The following is a 23064-nucleotide window of genomic DNA, read 5'->3' on the forward strand; positions in this document are numbered from 1 at the left end:
GTGCGCCTCATTTTTAACCATTTTCAACTGCATGCTCCACAGATCATCTTCTATCCTACTGTCAAAATGTAAAAAGGGTGAGAACCTGCTGCAGTTTGAAGTAATTTCCTTGAAAACTTCTGAGGAGAGATGAATAAAGCCGCAGGCCACAGAGGTGCCCGCTGGGGTCTCTTCCAGCCCAGCCAAGCGGGAACCTGCGGGAGCTGCGGGAGCTGCGCGTTTCTGTTGCCGTGGCCCGCGGAGCTGTTCCCGAAAGAGCAGGTCCCCGAAGGAGCAGCAGCAGCACAGGCGGCCGTGGCAGCACACACGGCTCTGAGCCAGTCCTGACGCCTTGGGAGCAGCACTGAGCTGAAGGGAGAGAGAAACCCATAGGAAGCAGAAGCCTGGCACATCCCTGGCACATCCCTGCACATCCCGCGGCAGGAGCTGCCAGAGCATCCCCACAGCCCGGCCCTGCTCCGAAGCAGAGCAGAAACCAAACCGTGCCACTGGGAACAAACAACAGAAGCAGGCAACGTGCGAAACAACCAACAATAAAAACATTTGAAAAAAAAAAAAACAAAACCGGCCCAGAGCTGCAAAGCAGAGTCTGGCTGGGAAATAATTTAGGAACGGGATAAAGGCTAAAATGAGGCCCTGGTGAACGGTTTGCCCAGCTCTAGGAACGGCTCCTTTAAGCAGTGACATCTGTGTAACAATCTGTGTAAAAAAGCAGTAGTGAGGGCAGTGACAATGGTGAGGTATTAGGGATTCTACACCAAAAAACAAATAACCTCAAGTAGTTCAAAAGCACATTTTGCTTGAGCACTTTGGAAGACAATTTCACCAAAATCACAGATATTCAAAAGTACAGCAGTAGTAGACAGAACTATGAAAAATCATTTAGGCTGCAGCTTTAAGACACTTCTAGCACTAGAAAATTATACTTTATTCCTATAAAAAATTATAGGTGCTTAATATGCATTCTAAGTTGCATAAGCTTTTCTCAAATCTTTCTGAAAATGAAAAACAAAGTTTTCAGCATTCCTTCCTTTGAAGCTTCTGTTCCCCCTTCCCTGCTGTAATCTTAAAAAATACAGAGTATATTTAAACAGAATATTTACATTTTAGTTTTTGATCCAATTCAGAACATCTCAGGTGTTTTTTCCACTGCATCCTCTTAAAAGCATGAGTTTAGCAACTAAAATTTTCCTAAGTAACAAAACCAAACCCTATTTTTCCCAGAGGCAGAACTGACCTGCAGAGAACATGATCCCATGGGGAAGGTGCTTCCTCGGGGACACTGCATAGTAAAGTGAGTGCACACTACTCTTGAACTACAAACATCTGCTACAGGCTTTTATGGATTTCAAGGCTAAAAGATAAATAATAAAACTTTTCCTCCCCATGGCAAAGCCTCCCCCAGCCATTCACATTTCCACTGGGAGGTGAATGCCAGCATTACGCTGGATTTTAGCTGGATTTTTCAGTTTCCCTCATGAAGGACTCTGCAATGTGCCCAGGGCACAGTGAACTGGCTCCTACACTTCAGCTATCAAAGAAACACACAAAGTCTTTCTTCCTTGAATAGGAGCATTTTTAAAAGATTTGTGATATCAACACAAAACCCCAGTGACTTCCACACAGAATATCTGTCACACAAAAAAATCTGTTCTTAAGCAAACCACATCAATGCTCTTACTCAATGAGACATTACTGACTTAGATTTACTGCAAATAGAAAAATATACCTTGGCCGAGGGATGGATTCTTAAGTCCTTCCTGAATTGTTTAAATGCAAGTTTCTTCGGTAACCTTACAAACACTGGGAAAAGGGAAAGCAGGGGGAAAGGGAGGAGAGGAGATGGAAGGTTTTAAAGAAACACATCATGAGTGCAAATTAATTCTTCAAATACACGACTGTGCTGCTTCTGTGCAAATCTACTCAACACACTGGTGTGGTAAAAGCCAAAATACATCACCTACAGAGCTGGGCCAGTGGAAATGCTTGGAGTGGGGTTTTGGGCAAAGCCTCTGCTCCCCTCACACAAGGAACAGGCTCAGGGCAGGACACACAAAGCACACAGATGGATGAGGGCACACGGTCACACACACTGACAGGACAATGCTGTGCCTGACACAGACAAACAAGCACTGCTGAAAGGTGAAACACTCTGGTTGAGGTGTGAAATACAGCTAAACAGCAGATATCTGATTAGAGTAGTAAGTAATTCTGTATTTCCTATGTATCCATGGCAGCATGAAGACTCCTAGGAAGAGAAACTACTAGGAAGAAAATTATTATTTTAAACCCAGGTTTAAGATAGATATGAAATATAAAGGAAGTTCGAGGAGTCGGTGAAAATTAAGTATATTTTGCTACTACTTGCAGATCTGGAGGGGACTGGATGGATTATTGCCTCTCCAGCTGGATCCAGGTTTTCAGCCCCATGCAGTGGGATTAGTCACATGTCATACCTGCTGCATGAGAAGACAAGGCTCAATTTTAGTGTTTCTTCATCCCCTGGGCACTCGCTGGGGGGATCTAGTGCACATTGACATTTTCAGCCTCAAGCTTCACTGCACTCAGGCATCTGAAGACATGACACAAAAATGCACTATGAACGCTGAATTAAACACTTATTTTAAAGAAAAATTTGCTGTATTTTGTGCCTTCTTCTTGTCTCGTTATTTATTTTTAAAGCTTCTTAATTTACCTGTAACAGTGGGAAAAATCCCTTGGGTGCTGCAAGTTCAAGTCACTAGGAATTTAACAACGAAGTTGCGATGACAATTTCTTTCTTACACAGATGTTGCCTGGAGCACTGAGATCTTGTAAACTCCATGGTACCTGCAGCCTTCAGGTCTGAGAGAAGCTGCCAGGCACTAGTGCAAAAACAAAGCTCCAAGAGGAGAGCTGAAATAATCCCAGTTAAAGTCAGGGGCAGGAAAATGAATGGCAGAGCTGTTTGTAGGTAAGGAACACCTGAAGGATGTGATCCCAGGAAAGTGGGACCTGTTCCTTTGCTCATTGAACTTGGGAGAATTGGGGATGACAAGAGGGATGCACACCCCTGGCAGCAGCCCAGTTACAGTCAGCCAGGTTTGCAGCAGCCCAGATTTACAGTTTTTACCCAGAGCTTATTTTAAGATGGATCTTTAAACTTTCAACTGCCCGAAAGGACGAGTACTCCAATTATTGATGGGATGTCCCTGTCAGAGGTGACAGAAGGAGGTGTCCTGGAGCAGCAGCACTTTTCCCAGTCCCCAGCCATGAACAGCTCTGTTCTAAGGCACCTCCACTTCATCTCCCACATCCCAGGACAAGCAGTGGGTTCAGCCTCCCTGGCTGAGGGAACAGTGAAATGTTGCTGCTCCCCAGCCCCCACCATGCAGACAGGTCTGTACTGGGACAGGGAGGCACCTGCAGGATGCACCACCCAGAGCTCCAACTGTGCAATTTGTTTTTATTGGCATACTTAGGTATCAAAACATTGCCATCAAGGTCTCGGATCCTTCCGATAGACGAAGATAATTAAGCATTAATTATATCTTCAAAGTACAATGTGACCGAATATAAACACATGAAAAAGAACAAAACATGCAAAAATTCCCCAACTTTAAAAGGATTAATAATTCAAAAATTTATGCTAGTGAGACTTCTGCTCAATCCACCAATTCTTAACAATTTTTTCCATGTCAGGATCCAGAACGCTTAACAAAAGATACAGGGCATAATAAAAGATGACTGGTTTTTGAATTGTACTTCAGGAGAACAGTGAGCTGTTATACCCCTTATTATTCCAAATTACTGATTTGTCACAGTTAAGTGTTTTTCAAAGCAATGGCTAATATATTAGCCACTCATACACCAGCATAAATATTTGAATTGCATTTAACTCTCAAAAATTACTAAAATGATTGCTTATAGAATACAGTAACTGTCCACAGAAGTAACAAAATTGATTTGCAAACTGCTAAGACAGCATCTGCAAGACAGCTCAAAATGAATGTGTGTTTAAAAGGAAGGGTCATCACTAAAACCACAACTTTTAGAAGTTTAATTGTGCAGATTCAAATTGATTCAAATTGGATCACTCAAATTTGGGAGGAGAAAGATTTCTGTCATTGCCCTATAGGGACATCTCCAGTATTAAATGTAGGACTCCTATCTGCTCATACAGCAACAAAAAGGATCAAATGGTCTGAGGTAAAAGCATTCCTTAAAAAAAACCCCAAAAAACCAAAAACTTATTTAGCAATTTGTCGATATAATTAGAAAAAATCCTGGAAGCAATTGCAGTGCAGATTTTGCCAGGCCAGACAAGCCCTGCCTGGACTCAGGAGTCCTCTGGGCTTTCCTAGGGCAGCGCCGGACACTGAGCTCGCCTCAGCACCTGCTACAGGTGTGTGAGCACCACAGGGCTTCCACAAGGCATTCAAAAATGTCCCTGTCAGCAAGTGGCTGAGTCCATTGTGGAGAGAGTCAAGATGCTCCTGTCGTTGGCATAGAAGGGATCCGTTGAACTCCATGATCTAAAGTAACAATAAAAAAAAAGTTTGGCTGACTTGGAACTTGTACTGGTACTGGGAGGTGAGGAGAAAAGTCTATGAGAGCAAAAGATAGAAGTGTTACAAGAGCAGGCAAATTTACCTCTTTAAAGGACTAGTCCACTAATTTCATGTAGGTACCTGCAGTTCATTCAGACCTTTGGAAACAGAGGCCAATTCATGCCTGCTGCACACAGCTAGAGCTATCTCCATCACTATAAATTAAAACAACCAGAGGTTTTTATGCCTATTTTGCAGCTGAATTTTAGTGCTGTGCCTCGGGAGGCTGGGAATGCTGCCTGTGTACACAGGCACCGTGAGGCTGCTCCAGCAGAGCCCTGTGGAGCACACAGCCAACCTGGGAACCCGGCACAGCCGTGTCCCAGCAGGAAACCTCCACACTGCCTGAGCCTGGGGGAGGCAAAACTTATCTACAGCCAGGAACCTGTTCCATCCCTTCCTCTTACACTTCAAAACATCAGGGAACCACCCCTGCTGTCACAGCTGCTGACTCAGAGGGGTCTCACAATGGCTTTTGCTTGATTACTGCTTGGGAAGAAATCCTGTTCTTGGCTGCACAGCATTATAGGACTGTATGGGGAAAGCTGAGAGGTTTGGAAGGCAGGAAATAAAAACACAATGAGCTTATCCTCCAAATCAGGCTCTGTCAGAAATCTGCTGTTTCTTTAGAACTGTTCCATCCAGTGCCTTGACACAAGAACCACTAATGGGAGACCCAACAATTCAGCGATGATTTCTACTGTACAAGTGATGTATGTGATCCAGCATTCTTAATATTTTAGTGACTGACAAGTCGACAGACAATTTAATGGAACAGACAGACAAAATGCATTTTAACATACCACACCACACATTTTATATTCTAACTGGCTAATGAAGTTATAGAAAATACTTCTCAAATACATTTTACAAGCAGTAAATTAAGCACAAGAGACTATATTCCTGTGGCCCACTACTCCAAGCATTTGTATCACTTTGATTCATCAAAGTTTTTATCAAAATTTGATACAAGGTTTGATTTCATGTTATCATATTTGACAGAATATCGTATTTGACAGAATATCAGGAGCAGAGAATACAACACAAGCTGCCTACAGCAATGTTATTTAAGATACTGCTCTTCATTCTACAGCACTTGCACAAACAACATATTCATCAGCATCACTTCAATCAACAAAAATAATTTGCAGCTACTTCCTGGTTGAATACTGTTTTATAGAGTACATGTACTCAAAAGACCATCCTGTTGGGGACTGCACAATCTTCTGAAGATTTAGGTAAAAACAAAGCAGCTCAAGCTCATGAACAAAGCCTGAACAATTTTAAAATCACCCAACAGTTTTCTTAGTTGTACCTTTGGCATTTCACAACTTGTAACTGCTTCATGTGATTTAAGCAATTACTAATTTTAAAAAATTAATAAAGATTTTCTCATATTAGCAAAAAAGTTTAAGGGAGAAAATGGTCCCGACTTTTAGACCAGGTTGTCAGTAATCAAGCAATACTGAGTGGAAGGAGCTGAAATCATTGGAGAAAATAAATATGACTGACTTTAAAAAAGTCTCTCTTGTATTTGTACTGTACATAAATTTAAGTGAAACTAGAAGATTGTTCAGAGCAATTTCAACCAGAGGCAGTTGCAAAATCCACAGAACTTCAAGCCCTTAGTGTAGCACCAAGATAGTTTTGCATATTCCTTGAAATTAATCCTTATGTCTATGTTCTAAGAACTCTAAAATAATTTGGCTAGATGGAACTTCATCTGAAAACTACATCAGGTAAGCAGAAAAGAAACCTATCAAAAAGCAGTCTTGAAAAAACTGTTTAATATTCTGTCAAATACAAGTTAGCGTCAGTAAGTATTTTTAAGTTCTTAAGGAAAGAAAATTTGAGTGAACAAAGAAAATTGTAAAACTGCAAATACATTGCAGAAAACAAAACACAGAACACCTACCTTATAAGAAGACTACAGGTTACTAAGGCAATTTTTAACTAACAACCTGCCCTAATTAGATAACAATAAGTGAAACGAACTAGCATGAGAAATTCCTCATTTGGAAAGAACAGTTTTACAGAGAAGTGAAAAAAAACCCCAGAAAAGTTAGAGCAACTGCTACCAAAATGTTGATTTTTAGATCAATTAAATGCTCACCTTGTAGATTAAAAATTCTATTAAACTGTTTATTTTACACATCATGCCCGCTTTCTACACAGCAAGGTTGAATTAAAAATGTACTTAATAGTAACAGTTCATTTTTCATATGGAATGAAAATTCTTGCATACTCATACCCTAGATTTGTAGAAACATTGAATAAATTTCATAAGCAAGCCAGAAGAGAGAGACTGACTGAAAGCACAGACACCGTGTTCGACACAAGAGTTCCAACAGAGATGAGCTACAGACCAGGCAATACCTAAAGGCAGAATCAGAGCTGACAAAGCTGTCAGGGTAAATTACCCACATGAGATTTGATACCCAATGAATGATATCACAACCTTTAACCGAAAGAGACAAAGTTCTTCAAATACAAAATGAGTTTCCTTGAAAATGTGTGAAGTTCAGTGTTTTCAGGTTTGCCTTTTGACCAATGAAGGACCATGATATCATTCAGGGACAGAGATTACGATGTACAAAAGACTGTTTTTATTTCTACCCCCAAATATTTCCATATTTGTTTGCTATCCCTCTTTGTTTGGAAATGGGGAGATGGCACCTGAGAGGATTCAGTAGAGCTCCTCTCCCAGTTGGGCTGACTGCAAGAGCAGAGTTGCTCTGCAGACATGTTCAATTACTCAACATGCTTTTACCCCACTGACATTTGTTTCACATGTGATTTGTGAAGGAAAGATTTATTTAGCACATACTTTGGAATGGCACACATGATTTTGACAATATACCTTCTGGAACCCAAAAAACATTGAAAATTCTTAGAACCTGAAGACTCTGTTCTGTCAATCACTCTGATTTTAGAAATAGATTATAAAAGTTATACTACAAAAATATTTCATCTTCATATCAATCAATGGCTGAAAGATTTAAAGGCTCTCCTCCTAACCATGAAGTTAGATTTAAGGGGGGGAATGTGAGCCTTTTGTATACCTTCAGGAGTAATGCAAGCTCCAAGGTAAATATTTGGAGGTTGTACATCAAGAACCAAAGGGAAAAGTCTTTCGACTTTACAAACAACTCCTGATTTGTGAAGGCAAAAAAGTAATCATAAAAAGGAGAACAAAAACAGGAGCAAGACTTGATTTTCTAAAGAGAAGAATGTACAAATCAAGAGAAATTATGATAGATACAACACAAGAGCTTGTAAAGCCAAACTAAACACTTTAACAGAAATCTTTCGAAAACTGTTTTTCCCCTCCCCATCCCAAAAGAAACCACTCAAAAAGAAACAAGAAGCTAATCTTTTAGGATGAAAAAAGTACAATAAAGAGTTGCATTTTCTACTTAGATAAGCAAAACCTGCAGCTGGTTTCTAGACATCTATTGCTGCAGGCTCATCGGGTTCCAGTTTATAGGAGAATCGTCTGCAGCAAAGGCTATTGAGAGAAATGCCACACCTGTTGACCCGGGTTGGGCTACACCTTCCCATTAGTCGTTCCAGCATTCTTCTAACAGATGTGCATGCTGTTTCCCCATCTGAGAAGCAGCACATGGAGTCCAAGCAGTTGATACCTGAACCTGCCTCAGTAAGCTGGAAAGAAAAAAAAAAGGCAAAAAAGAAAAAAAGAAAAAAGAAAAATCAGTACTCACAAATTCTAGCAATGAAGATGTTATCAAAAAACACTTAGGAAAAGCAGGTTTTCTTAGCTAGAGTGTTGAATATTTTTCAATTTTATAGGAGAACTACAATAATAATATTACCACTCCCTAAGGTCTACATACACTAAAATTTGTTCTTCCCAAGGTTTGACTGCAGCCTTGTTGAGCGCACGGAAAGGGTCTGGCACCGCATGTGCCCAGCCCTGGAAATTCCCTCCACCAAACCCCACAGTGGAGCACATGCACTTCCAGCTGGGCTGTCTTGATTTACCTACAACAATTTGTATCAGCTCAGCCCTATTTTAAAGGAAATTTATCAAGACAAAGCTTCAGGCTGCAGAGTACAACACAGCAACTTGGTCCCAAGTAATTCTTCCTCAAGCACACAATGCAACTTCCTAGAATAAGTGACATTATATCATTACCATAGATACCCTTGGCTTGGTACAGAACAAAAGCACATTCCTGATTGTGTGAACATGGTTTATCCAAAAGCAAACAAGGCTGATGTCAGAAAGGTTCAGTCATGTTCATGCCAGCATGAAGAATAATTCAGCATTAGCATAATAAACTCTTTCAAAGCTCATGTTTTGTAGATGAGGAAAAAAAGGAATAAAAGAAATAAAATGAAAAGAAAGCAGCAACAGATGTATGGGTGTTAAGTGCCACCTACCAGTGTGCTCCTCTACAGCACTGCTGCACCAACTGCAGCATAACTGGAATCTCCTGCTTCTGCAGAGAGAATATCCTAAACTGACTTCAGTACCATTCTAAAGAGAAATAGAAATGTGAAGTGTGGGGATGCTTTTTAATTTAATTTTAAACTCTCCATGAGAGCATCCTGTCAAACAAATACTAAACAAAGAGGCTGAACTTTACTCTCCCCTCACACCAGGAGAAAGAAGAATTCTGGGAGGAGGCATCTTAGTCCATGACAGGACACAGCTCACACTTAAGACCTTCCCACACCTTTTCACTGTGACACTAAAGGTCACTGACTGTTGTCTGAAGATTCTATTTTTGAGCCCAAATTTATTCCACACCACCCACAGTTGCCAAAAACTGCAAGGAAAGCAAAGAACCTCAAGAGTTCCCTATGGGAATGGTTTACTATGAGTGGAGACACTCTCTTTCCTAATCCCCCCAAACAAGCAGCTGGACACAATTACAGCTTCACAACAGAAGAACAGCCTACACAACAAAGAAGAGGCAGCTAACAGAAACAAGAGGCTTTTGGAAATACAAGAGAAAAATCTCAGCTCGTAGGACAAGGACAAACACACACAGAACTGGTGTTTGTTTCCATGCACCTTTTCCTGTGCCTGTCCCTTCCTCAGCCCTGTGCCACATTCCCCACAGCCCCTCGAGACCTTCCCATCACACCACTCATTGTGATGTTCACAGAACTGTCACTCAGCAGCTGTTGGAATGTACAGGATTCTCCACAAACTGAGCCCCCTGATCCTGGGGATGCTGCAGCTCAGAGGCCGTGGCTGAGTACAGGCAGAACACTTTAACTCACACACTCATCTGGGGGGTCTTTGGGACACAGATGGAACATTTACTGTGACAATGAACTTCTGTACCTGACAGGTAGGAGCAGAAGATTTGCAAGAGACAGGTCTGAAAGGGGTTTTGGTTAAAAGACAAACAAAACAAAACACATCTCATGTGAGAGATCATGACTGGTCCCAACTGCAGTGCCACAGAAGATACCAGAATCAGGAACTGCACACTTTGCAGCACTGCAGTAACAGCACGTATGACCTTCAGAGCCACCTCAGACTGTGCTCCCAGAGTTGTGACACAAGAGACTACACAGAGCAGAAGGAATTCCCATTTGGAGGTCAGCAGGCAAACCTCCTGCTGCAGATGGAGAGACCTTCACAGCTGTGGCCACAGCAATGCAAAACTGTAACATTGCTACACTCAGGATTTCAACAAAGTGTTTAGTTCATCCATTATGCTCAAGCAGACCTTTAAATTTACTGCAGAAAGTCACATTACAGTGGCTGTATGCTGGATAAGATGAACCAAAGCATTTTTTTCCTTAGAATCTGCAACCATGAGAGCCAGGAGTCCTGGATATTATCCAAAGACTGCCAGAAAGAGGAACCAAGAGTAACCCAAACAAGCTTCCAAGGAGGAAACCCTCAACTCTGGATTTTGGAGGTCTAGTGTCTCTTTTTCTGGAGAATTTCCTTTATTCTTCACAAGTTAGACAAAAAGCAAGGATCATGCTTGAACCAATACCTCTGGTAAAGTTAACATCACTTTTTTAAAAAATAGCCAATGAGACCTTACATAAATCTGGAAACAACAATTCTTTTCTGTCAAATTCACAGTTAAGTGTAAAGAAATGCTGTGAGAACATTAAGAACAAAAAAACCCTAACTAAATTTTGTATGTAGATATACTGTTTATCATTGCCTGGTGAACATGGATTTTTCTATTTACATCCTCCACCTGGAAGGAAGATACATATGCTAGAAAGTCTCTTTTCTCACTTCCTCTCTGTGGAAGACAATATGGTCATAATTTTATACCAAAGTAAAACCTGGCATGGCAAGGCAGGAAGGCATAATGTTCCCTGGAGACCTGAAACAAATCCTCAGGAAACACAAGACAGGAGAGACAATGCTTTAAAAAAAATTAATGAGTGTAGAGAAATACCAGATATTATTAATATTGTGTGGCAAACAAAGTATGTTCATAAGGTGAGATCAGGAATCTCAATAAACATAATACTTCATATGAGAATGGCCCATTGGATGTAATAAATCAAAAAGCAACTGAGGTGCAGAGTTAAAGAATGATTCAGCTTGATAAAGAAAAAAAAATCAAACCAACATTCTATGATGCAATTTTTTTTTGTAGATATCAAAAATATGGGTATTTTGGAGATGGCTCAATGACTGTCCCTGTATGTAAATAAATGTAAATATGTAAATAAATACACACACATTAGGGTACAGTGGGAGTACTACCTAGTGGAGGTAAGAACTGTCGGGCAGGCAAGATGGGTCTAGCAGCTGCCTACTGTCCTCCCCTCTGTGCCTGCTTTCAGCAAAGTCACATGCTGAGCTGACTGAACCCTTATCTTCTTCCATCTGGAAGGACAGAAAAGCAACAGATCTTATAAAGCACCATGCTTGCATTGCTTTAAAACAGTTACCATTGTTACAAGAACTTTCACAGGTCTGGTCTTGAGAGAACAAGGCAATTTACAAGGTCAAGAGGCAATTTTTATTTTTGGTGGATCAAATGCGGTTTCTCATCACTCAAGTGTTAAAAGTGTTTGGTCTTTTTGTGCTCTACAGACTACAAGGAAGCCCAACAAATTTGGAATCTATCTAAAATTCTTAGAGATTTTGGAGTTTTGTTTTCCCCCTTCTAACAGAAAGGACCATTTCAGTTTGTCTTACTGCAGGTTATTCCATATGCCACAAGACAGACATTTCAACCCAAGATTTAATCACACTGAAAAGTTGGGATTTTGAGGAATGGGGAATGTGTTTAATCCTGTACACCAAGCTAAGAGCACTGCAGGGTATTCTCCTGAGCCCACGTCCCAGCTGCCAACATTCTGATGCCACATGGATGTTTTAGAAGACTGATACAAGATGGTTATTACTATTCCACAATTAAGTTAAAACTTGCTCCCTACTGTAAATCTCACCATTTCTAACCCTTAATATACTGTATACCAAAATCCCAAACAATTGGATTTAAAATTTTTAAACAAAATATATAGGAATGTTGATGTCTGACCACTTCACTGCCATGATGTTTTTATCCCTTCTTTTTCTACTCTTTGTATCAAATGAACCTACAAGGGCCAAATTATTTCATTATTTCAAAGTCATTAGACCAAGGTTTCTTCAGGTAAGTAGTATGTGCACTTTTATGCCTGAAGTCAAATCCAAAATCGTGCATTCTTCCCTCATTTCCTCATCTTCCTGTGATAGATTCTGTGGATTAGTCAACAGATCAACACCAAGCTATGCTAACACAATGAACAGGTCTGTAAAAGAAGAGAACACCCTTGATCAAAAAGTGCAGCACATCAGGGTGTTCTGGCACACCTCACTAATGGGAATTCATGTTTCCAGTGGAAAAGTCTTCTGGGAAATTGCATGTTCCTTACAGAAAACACAGGCTGTAAAAGGAACCCAGACCTCTCTGCTCTCAGCTCAACACAGCTGGGCTGCGTCAGAACTGAAAGCTGTAGGGAGCAATCCTATGGAACAGGAGCTAGAGTTAAAAATATAGGCAAGGAATGAAGGCCTTAAAGGCAGGGCCTGGAGCAGATCTGGACTGAGATGAAGGGAAAACCAGGCAACAACAGACTCATGAGGCTGGAGATGGGGAAAGAACAGGGTTTGGCTGTGACAAAGTAAATGCTCCGGAGCCCTGGATATAACACTGTGCACTGACAGGCCTCTCTGTAAATAAAACCCTTCCTGGTGTCTTACATTTCCCCAGTTCTGGGTACAGTTCATAACACACTGTCCAAAGGCAGAAACTCTGTAAACACAGTTAATCCCATCAGTAAGTAGAATTAAAACATCTGCCCAAGAAACATACCTCAAATGTGGCTTAAGATTTCTGACAGTTCTTACAAAGCACAGGACATGTAGACATAGATGCACACAGAACACTTTCTTTACAGATAAAAACATGGAATGAGATACAGTGGGACCCTGTGGCACCCTAAGGTACATATTTCACACATTCTAAGAACAGAAGAGGCAGCTATGAAGGAAAGCAGTGCTCTGCCAGACTCCAGTGAAGCACAACACCTGCACCTGCCTGTGCTGCCTCATTTCCTCTTCATCCCACGTTCCAAAAGGGACAGTAAAGTTCAGAGGCAAGACTTTACAGGCACAAAAGACTGCAACTCTGACTTACAGGAATCACCTGGACACTTAGAAGATCCCCTCAAAGATCCTAACTGCACATCACCAATGTACTCAATATAAACTTGAACATTTTTTGCACACTGTGAAGCCTACAGAAACAAAAAATTATTGTAACATCATACTTTTTTAATTTGCATTCATAAAAGAAGTCTTCTTTTGATCTCAAGAGAAGAGTAAGCATTTTGGCAGAACAAGGCATAACTCAGTTTAACCTGGAGTTATGCTCCTTTTGAGACTCTTAATACATATTTACAAACAACAAAAACCTGCCAAAGTCTGTTCATCAACCTCCATGCATTCTGCAGTCACAAAGGATGCAATCCCTGGGTGGGCATGTACAAATGAGGTGTGACAGATTGGCTGCTTTACAGCTACATATTCACCAGGCAGCTGTTTTGTTTTATGCTCCCACAATTTTCCTTGCTTTCTTTGCCCTGTTGCTTTGGGAAAACCACAGAAACCAACTCATGCTCTTCACTCCAAATTAGACTTTATCTAGTATAGTGAAGCGAGTAGTTTCTATCTATCAATTGATTTTCCTTTTCACTGTTTTAGGCAAGGATCCACAGGATAACTTCTGAACTTTGTTCAAAGACAGAATAAAGGACTAGAGAAACCCGAATCTTTCTTTCCTTCTTGTTGCACTTTACAAGCTCAACTGCACATTAGAAAGCAGCTAGTGCTTGTACTTCAGGTACTATCAGATATTCAAGTGCAAAAGTTCTGACTTACAAGAGAACTGGATTTGCATAATCATTTGTTGCTCATGGACAAACCTGATTTCCCCTTTTTTCAACTCTTCCCTAAGTTTAACATGAAGAAAATTGCCTCACATTAGCAAGGATTCTCCTGGTTTTAGCATTTTAATGGCTACAGTGCTGCATTCCTAGACAGCTTTATTTTTCTTTGACTATCCAGCTGTATAACCATTAAGATGTGTTTAGTTTTTGAAATTTTAGCAAAATTATCTATTCTAAAACCTTTGGTATAGCTATGATGCGTGACATCATTCACTGTAATAATTAATTGAGAAAATAAACTTACATACACTTATCCACAGTTTTTAAAAGGTAACTTGATAAACCACGACATCTGATAAACTAGGAATTTGAAAAGCTAACTTGTAAAGGCTTTTGCAGAGGAACCTCCCCAATATATTGCTAAGTTTAACAGCTTTCAAAAGCTATACTGTACTTTGCCTGTTTTAAAGCTATTAAGTGCTGAATTCAAAACAAAACAAAATAAAATCAGCCCACCACTATCCCCCTGGGTGTTTGGAAATCCAAGGTGTTGTGTTTCACACTGGGGTCACTAACTCCACAACACAATGGCCATTTCAAGTTTTGCCTTGTAAAGTTGTAGTGCACTCTCAGAGGAACTACAAAACTTTTCTCTTTTGGTTTAACAAACAGCAATTAAGTCCCTAAAATGTAGGTTAGTTGGTTCTCCTAGGCACCTATTTGCACATTTTTAACAACAAAGTCACCTTGAAAAATATTTAAAAGGAATCAGATCTTTGCATTAATTGTTGCTGTAGGATGTGGAATTAAACAGACTGAGACATTGCTGATGTATGCTTAAGTCTTACAGAAGAGAATCAGCATTTGACAGCATTTCATGTGCTGAACTCTGCATTTGAAGAGTTGCAGAATCATGTTTTACCTACACAGACACATGTATGCTTTGATCTTGTTTTGAATAATTTTCTGGGACTTTGTAGCCAAATGCCTTTAGGAATATGTATCTATACACATTGAAAACAAACAACACTCACTTTATAGCTGCACAAAACAGACACAAAAAGCCTCAGCTGCACAAGGATATGGACGCACCCAAGCTTCAAACATTATCTGCTCTTCTAACACAATTGAAAGCAAATTAAAATGGGCAAATAACTTGCAAGAAATTGCTGCCTGAAGTACATGGATCTTCCTGTCACAGCCTTATAAAGCTGAAATTATCCAGCATGCAAAATGCACTGTTAATTTTTATCATAAAGAAACCAAAAGCATTATAACCATGCTAGAAACTATGATTATTTAAAAATGGATGCAAGAACAGCTGATCTTTATTCTGGGAGTTGAACATCATGCTAGGGATGTTTTTTCCTTCAAAAAAAAAAGCACGTCCAACACATGCTACTTAGGAGAAGCATTTGGCTCAGAAACACAGAGCAAAGCCAAGAAGTCACCAAACTGAATGTTTCTGCACTACACGTATTGCCCTCTCACCCCACTAAAATATATTCATGCCTCTCCCCATCTCTCTCAGCACTGGTTAGTTCACCTTGAGCATGCATAAGAGTTGATGAGGAACTGTCCCTCCTACTCTACCTAATTTTGCTCAGCTGATTCCTGGCCCTGGACAATGGCTGCAGTGCGATGAACTCGTCACTTAAAGCAACTCTGTTGGAGTACATCTACAATTGGACAGAGAAGGGATGGAACATACATGTCAGTAAGTAGCAGCAGTAATTTTCTAAGAGAAAGACACAGGACAACACATTGTTATTTAAGTGGAATACACATCATATACAGAACACAAGCCTGGTACCTTCAAGACAGCTCCTGGGACCATCACAGCCAGTCACTGGCAGGACCATTCTTAAATTACCTTTGCTTTCATGCTGAGAGAAAAGGCCTAAACACTTTTACATCTGTGCTTTACCAGACACCTTTATTCTGTATTGATTTCTCCCCTCAACAGTGCTGTGACTTATCTTTACTCAAAGATTTATATTTTGATTCACATTTATCTTACTGTCCAATTCCTCCTGTATGATTCTGTAACAGACCTATACTGAGAAATTGCCCACAAGCTACTTCAGGGCAACTGACCTCAGTGAAACATAAGATGGTTTTTCTTTAGGCCAGCAAAAAACCCTTGAAACAGAACAAAACTAAAATAAAATACAGTAGCACACATTCACCTTAAGTGCATTAATGAACATAAAGTTAACCAAGCTCATCCTCTATAAAAGTCAACTCATGCTTGCCTGTCGAATTTTTAATTTTTAGTTTCCTAAAATGAATGACTCAGACTTAAGTTGCGGTTAAAGAAAAATATTTACATTTAAAAGCCTATCAAATTTTTCTCTCATATCAGTTAAATTTCTCTGCTCTCTTATGAAAAACTTAGCCACATGTAACATCTAACAGATCAGAGGCAAACTCACACTTGTTGCTATCACCTTATACTATCAAAAAGATATAAAATCAAGGTAAGGCAGATTCCTACAGATACAGTGAATTCAGAGCACTAAGGTAATTCACACACAAAAAAGTTCTGACAAATTAAAACACTAGGGGCAAGCATTTTCAGCTGAGCAATGTGTATTTTGCTCATTGCTCCTGGGATTAGTTTAGAATTTAAATGATGGAAGACAAACAAATAACCTAAAAAGCTGCAATTTAAAAACAAGGAACTAGGGCATGTAAGAATTTATCTTGCCATAATAAAAACACAGTAACTATAAACCAAGCTTTTTCTTTCCCTCAATATGAAAATATACCAATGTAGTCCTACAATTAAAAATGAATAATTAAACATGTTCAGTTACACAGAGGGTGCACCTACACAATGAAAAATAATGTTAAAGGACAATACACAAAGTTCCATATTTATTCCTTCAATGACTTCCACAGAATTCATTAGCATCAGCCATCACCCTTAGCATTTAGGACAAAGATATTCTCCAAACCCTTTCTATGTGAAAGTCAGTCTCTTCCTTTGCTTGGAAATGGAAAGAAAAATATTTACTAGGAATTTTAAACAAAAATTATGAGGTATGATGATAAAAGAAGCATTCTGTCACTTCTTGACAACAAATGTGCTAAGCTGATCATCTGCTCTTCTTCAGTTACATCCACTTCCCCACTGCAAGAACAGTGAATGAATCCAGTGGAGCTGACTGTCCCATCAAAGCAAGAGTAGGAAAATCTCAACAGATTAAACCTCAAGAAAGGAACATTCTTTGTGCAAATACATTTGTAGCTATAATTTCACTATCAGACACACAAAGAGAAACCACTGGATGGCTGCTGAAGAACTTCTGGTCGAATCCCATTTCAGATACCTTGACTTTGCAGCATCAGGAATTAAGAATTTTCAGAGAAAAGGCAGTATTTTGGTAAACAGAGGCCTCAGTGCTGACTCTGTCAAATGCAAAGTAGAAAGCAAATAAGGAAAAAGATAACTAATAGAGTTGCACAAAGCAAAATCCCCATGGCCAGGAATCAAGCTACAGCCACAGGAAAGGAGTTAGATATTCATCAAGATTCCTTCTTAAAAATAAAAAGTCCTACTGTGTCTTTGCATAGCTGTAATGGCATTAAACTGCACCCAAAAAATCTTTGGAAAGGAATCCTAAAGCAAGAGAATGTAGCAGGAAGTATATGGATAAAGGCAGGAAAATCCATGTGGCTTTTAAGGTTTTAATTCAAGCACTTCAAGAACCTGAAAAACCTCAAGAACCACACCAGTACCATACCACACACCAAGAGGTGATGTACAGCAAGGAAGGAAGGAGAGTGTTTGATAAATACTACCACCAGTTTTTGAAAAGAGAAAAAAAGATAGGTAAATATCATTACCTACAGACACTCTAACCCAAGAAGCGCAGTAATGTGCAATCCAGAGCCTTACCAGGTCTATCTGAACAGTCTTATGAAAGCCAGTGGTTATTTACTTTGGCTTTTAGCTACTAAATTCCAAGACAGGAAAACACAGCCAATATTCCAATTTTTGAAAGGGACTAGTGGGATATTCTGGTTAGCAGTAGGCTTGTCAGCATGATATTGATCCTAGGCAAATGAAGAGAAGGTCTCACACACTCTTTTTTTAACACACATATTAGAAAGGTAATATTTAATTAAATCAATGTGCAGTTACACCAAAGTAATTACAAGGTTAGATGCTAAAGATTGCAGCACTGATGCAGTGCAGTCAGCAGTTCTGCATGGCACAGAGCTCAGTGCCACTTGCATTAAGCAATTAGGACACTACAAAATCCATCGGGCACACAGGTGGACAGAAAGCTGCTGAGATGTTTCAGACCATAACTGTGCATGGGATATCTGTGTCAGCTGGGTTCTTCATACGCTTTCACTATTTTTGGCCCTATGCTAATTGACCTCTCATCAATGCCCTGAAAGAAACCAACATCACCACCTGCAGATGTGTAGAAGATGCAGAAGACAACAGGTTTTTGATGTATGTTATTCTGTAATCTGAATGTAGCTGGGCACTCATTATTTCTGGGTTTGGCACTGATGTCTGCTCTACTGGAATACTGGGTCCACTGGTGAAATCCAAAATTCAAGATGAGGTTGAAGAAGGGTGAAAATTACAGGAGAAACACAAGAATGATGAGAAGACTAAAATAACCTTTTTGACTGAAGATGCAAGTCCAATCTACCTATCAGTGCTAAAATTAGCTTGATCACAAAGCTAACTGTGAATAAAACAAAAACTGTAATTGAGACCTTCTCAGTTTAGCAGAAGAAGTATAAAAAGATAAAATGCTGAAAACTGAAACCAGAGAGACAGTTACTATTAGAACAGTAGGCCAGGATGACTTCTCCATAACTGTCTCTAAAAAGAAGAAAACACTCAAAGATATTTACCTAAAAGATAGTCAAATCTCACCAGAATGATTTAAATGATTTTTTTGTAGGCTGTGTCAGGCAGAAGGGAGATTCCATTACCACAGCATAACTTTAGACCTTGTCTATGAATCTGTGAAACTGCCACATGGGTAATTAGCTTTAATTACAGAATCAACAATCAAATGTATAGTACATGAAATGATTGAGATTTAAGAAATACTAATTAAAACAAGTTTTACTAAAGTAATTTTTACAATTATTGTTTCCATCACATTTTAAGAACTATTCAGTGCTAATTAGAGCAGTAGCTTCTAATACTTCTAATACCTAAACAAAAAGTAAGTTACCATCCATAAAGCACTATAAAAATGTGCAGTATGATCCTTTCATACAGTTGCAAGCTGAGATGCAAAAGATTGACCTCTTCAAATAATTCTATTATTTTTATTACCAATTACTAAACATAAACATTACTGCCTTGTAAAATGGTGTCCTCACTTTTGTAATTTGAAATTAACAAGTGTATTTTGAAATGAGAATACTTCTCTGCACTAAACATGACAGCAATGTAAGAGGGTGACTACTGGTCAAGTTGGATACAAAAGCATAACATTACCTGAGCTTTTTCAGTACTTGTTGGTTGCAGATGTCTGTACAGCACTTTCTTCACAACATCAATAAACAAACAAGCAACTACTATGAGGATTATGGCAAACCAAGCAGAACCACTTGACAACAGTTGAACAAATACAAAGTACATGTCCTGGGTATGTAAAAATGGCCTGAAAAGTTAAAAGAAGTGGCAATTACTAAAAACCTCTAAGAACAAAAGTACAGCACAGGCTGTTTCAAGTGTATCTTATTTTACATCAAGCAGAAAGACTCAGGATGCAGTGTCACAACTGCACCATGTCCGTGTGAAGTCCAGCAACCTGTTGGACCTGACCTGCCAATGAGCTCCAGGGAATGGGGGTACTGAACTTTGGCGGAAAATGTTCTGATTTAATTTTAAATTGTGCTGCAGAGAATCAATCACCACTCTATCTCTCCAGACTACAAATTACAAGCAAAAATACTTCACTTTACTGATTCAAACCCCAGCATCTTTATTTCTGTTGCAATTATTCACCTATTACATAGCACCTTGGGAACATATTTACCTCTTACAAATGCCTTTGTAGTTACAGGCTGTCAGAGACAGATACTGTGTGTCATTGAGCACAGGACAGCACAGCAACACTTCTTACATTTTTCAAAGAATCACCAAAAACAAGTGGCCAGTCTAGATTTAAGTGGCCAATCTAGATCTTTTTACCACAAACCTGTCACAAAATTCAGAGCAAGGTGGTAGAACATAATATTTCAGTGTCTTTTAGCTTCATTGATATTACATGTGATAAAAAGGATGGGGGAAAATCACTTACCAGATAATTCCCCCATAAAACAAGGAGAATATGAAATAAAATACAATGGATCCCCAAGTAACAAAATGGTTTATCCATGTCCAGAAGTGAGTTTCTAGTGCCATCTAAAACAGAGATAACTTCAGTGAGCTTCTCTTTTCCACCCACTTCACAGAAAATCATAAAAATACCAGTCAGAACACACTTATGAACCTCCAGCCCAAACACTAAATATTGTTGTAACACACAAAAACTAAAGAAAAATTTCAACCACTGTTTAAATTAAACATAAAAGTCACTTATCTGGAACCCTCAAGAATCAGTAACTTTGGAATCAATTTTAAATTACTGCTTTATTACATATTTGCCTACACATCCAAAGAGCAGGGTGATATCATACCTTCATCGTAACAGTTATAACCATAACGGTGAAGACCAAAGTACCAAATGTCCAGTTCCCAAACATCTAAGAAAATGGCAAGGCAAAAATCATGGAAGAAAAAACCATCAGTTAAGGGCATTCACAATAAGTTAAATTCTACTCAAGTCAGCTACACTAAAGAAATAAGACATAAGCTTGTGACAAGTAATCATCATGAAAAAAGCAAGGAGGATACAACACAAACTACTAGAAAAAATACAGGTTATGATAAGAGCATAAATAACAACCCCCAAGTCATCTTTCTTCTTAGTTCAAAACAAATCATCACAAAGGCTACATGAAATATGGAAAAAAAGGCCAAAAAAGGAATATGAAATGATAGGGAAATGAAGACACCAATTTGATCAATTCATTATTAGCGTCCAATAGAAAGGAAATATCGGGTGGAAGGTATTCACTTTAAGTGCAAAACAGTTTTCAGTTTAAACACTTCCAGATAATTTTAAACATGCAGCATCAAATGAAGGTTCACTTTTAACCCCAAACACAATTATACAATTCAAAAATAATGGTGCCATTTTATTTTACTAACAAAATTCTAAGGAAAAGACACTTTGTTTCAAGGCTAATAAACACAAAATTAAGCTCTAATTCTGAAACACTGAAATCTGTCACTTTTATATTCTCTTGTGCTCATAAAGTTAAACTATCAAAACTCTGAACAAGGTCTACAACAATAAAATCTCAGCTTTGACAACCAAGCAGGGATGCTGAGATTGTATCTATCTACACACATGCTACTCCGGGCTGCCATTCTACACCAGGTCCAGCCTGGAACTGGCTGGGGGATCACAGGGAAGATTTTGCTGTTTCACAGCTGGTTTTGCCACTGAACAATGACCAAAACCTCAACTCTGTGTTTACTGGCAGCAGACTAAGCAAGCAAGGAGGAAGGTACCACATGCAGACAGGCAACCAGGGTCATCCTAGAGCTGATGTGTCAGTACAGCACAGGGGCACGGAACTGGGATTCACACAGTTGTAGTTCTTGTTGCAGAGTTCTGACAAAAAAATCCCAACAGCCTGAGGACAGATCTCACAACTGCTTCTCTCATCTATACATAAGGTACAAAATGGAGGCAGCCATGAGTCTGGATTTACTGATCATTTTAAACACCTTTGTGATAACATGCCTTTTGGAAGCCTTGGATTTACTTGTCCCACCAAGAGTAAGGGTTAACAAGTAAAGTGATTGTTGTTAACTGCTGCAATATTCATCTTAAAAGTAAAATTAAACTTCTTCTCCTGAGTGACCTGTGAAAGAAAGTGTCTTTGCTAACACTGCTCTCAATGGTCACAGAGTTAGAATGCAAAACACACACAGGTTCTTGCCACCATTTTATTTTTGAACACATTTATACTGCGGATGCTGCATCCTTTAATCCTATGAAGTAACAGATACAATATCTTGTATCTCCTCCTCTTCTAAACTCTTACCATTTGCCTGTTAGGTTTCAATATCTGACGACATGCACAGCATGGAAAAGGGGGGAGAAAAAAGAACTAAAAGATCAAGTTGTTGCACAATGTGTTGAGGTAAGCCTAACAAAGCACCAGCATTAACAAATTATTTACAGTCTCTTCTATTCTGCTGTGCTCTGAACTGAGAACCTGGAATGGAAACCCGAGGCCTTGCACTAACACTACTCTGTACCACAGATCTGTACAGGGGATCACTCCTTGAGGACTTAAGAAAACACTTCAGCAGCACACAAAATCCTCTTGCCCTTAATTTTGGCTTTTCCAGGCACACATTAAATTTGCAAGAAACTATGCAATGCAGATATTTCACTGCAACACAGTTCTACCAGTTCTAATCAACATCTTTTAGCAAACACAGAGAGGCAGAGTAACTAAAACCCAGAAAAATCTTAGAATTTATTTGAAGTCATATCACATAAGAAGCTAAAGAGCAGCTGCCAATTCCCCAAACCAAACAGTTCTTACTAAATACAATGGGAGAAGTCGCTTCCTGCCCTGTGGACATTTACTAAGCAATTCTGAAGTGAGGTGCTTTGACAACTGAAGATGGATGCAACACACACACTGATTCATAGTCTAAAATGACCTCATTCCAAGAGTCCTGAAGGACCTTTACCAGCTCAAAAGAATTTCAAATCCCATAGCTTGTAACAAACGACAAGAGAGGACACACTCATGCCTCAGCTGGAAAGAGACATTTTAGTCTAAAGCACAGCTATTTTAATATTCTTATCAATCATCTGATGATGAAATGGCTGCTCCAGGTGGCTGCACCACTCTCCCTTCACTGCTCCTCCCTCTGCCTGCAGCCCCTCAGGACCATTCTGTTCCCTGCCTGAACATCACTGCATTTGTGACTAAACTTCCTGAGCTCACACCCACTCCCTGG

The 23064-nt window shown here is 39.4% G+C and overlaps 1 protein-coding gene across 1 annotated transcript in view; it reads right to left on the reverse strand.

Moving 5' to 3' along the window:
• Positions 1–3425: 3425 nt before the first annotated feature.
• Positions 3426–23064, reverse strand: part of ATP11B (ATPase phospholipid transporting 11B (putative)) — a 150993-nt gene continuing 131354 nt past the window's right edge. Inside the window, exons 27-31 of the mRNA XM_005419006.2 lie at positions 20652–20717; positions 20273–20376; positions 19465–19630; positions 8119–8252; positions 3426–4514 (exon numbers count right to left, since the gene is read on the reverse strand). Coding sequence (XP_005419063.2) covers positions 4433–4514; positions 8119–8252; positions 19465–19630; positions 20273–20376; positions 20652–20717 — 552 coding nt within the window. The 3' untranslated portion in view covers positions 3426–4432. The remainder of the gene's footprint in view (positions 4515–8118; positions 8253–19464; positions 19631–20272; positions 20377–20651; positions 20718–23064) is intronic.

Source organism: Geospiza fortis, unplaced genomic scaffold (assembly GCF_000277835.1).
Source record: "Geospiza fortis unplaced genomic scaffold, GeoFor_1.0 scaffold172, whole genome shotgun sequence".
Classification (NCBI taxonomy): domain Eukaryota; kingdom Metazoa; phylum Chordata; class Aves; order Passeriformes; family Thraupidae; genus Geospiza; species Geospiza fortis.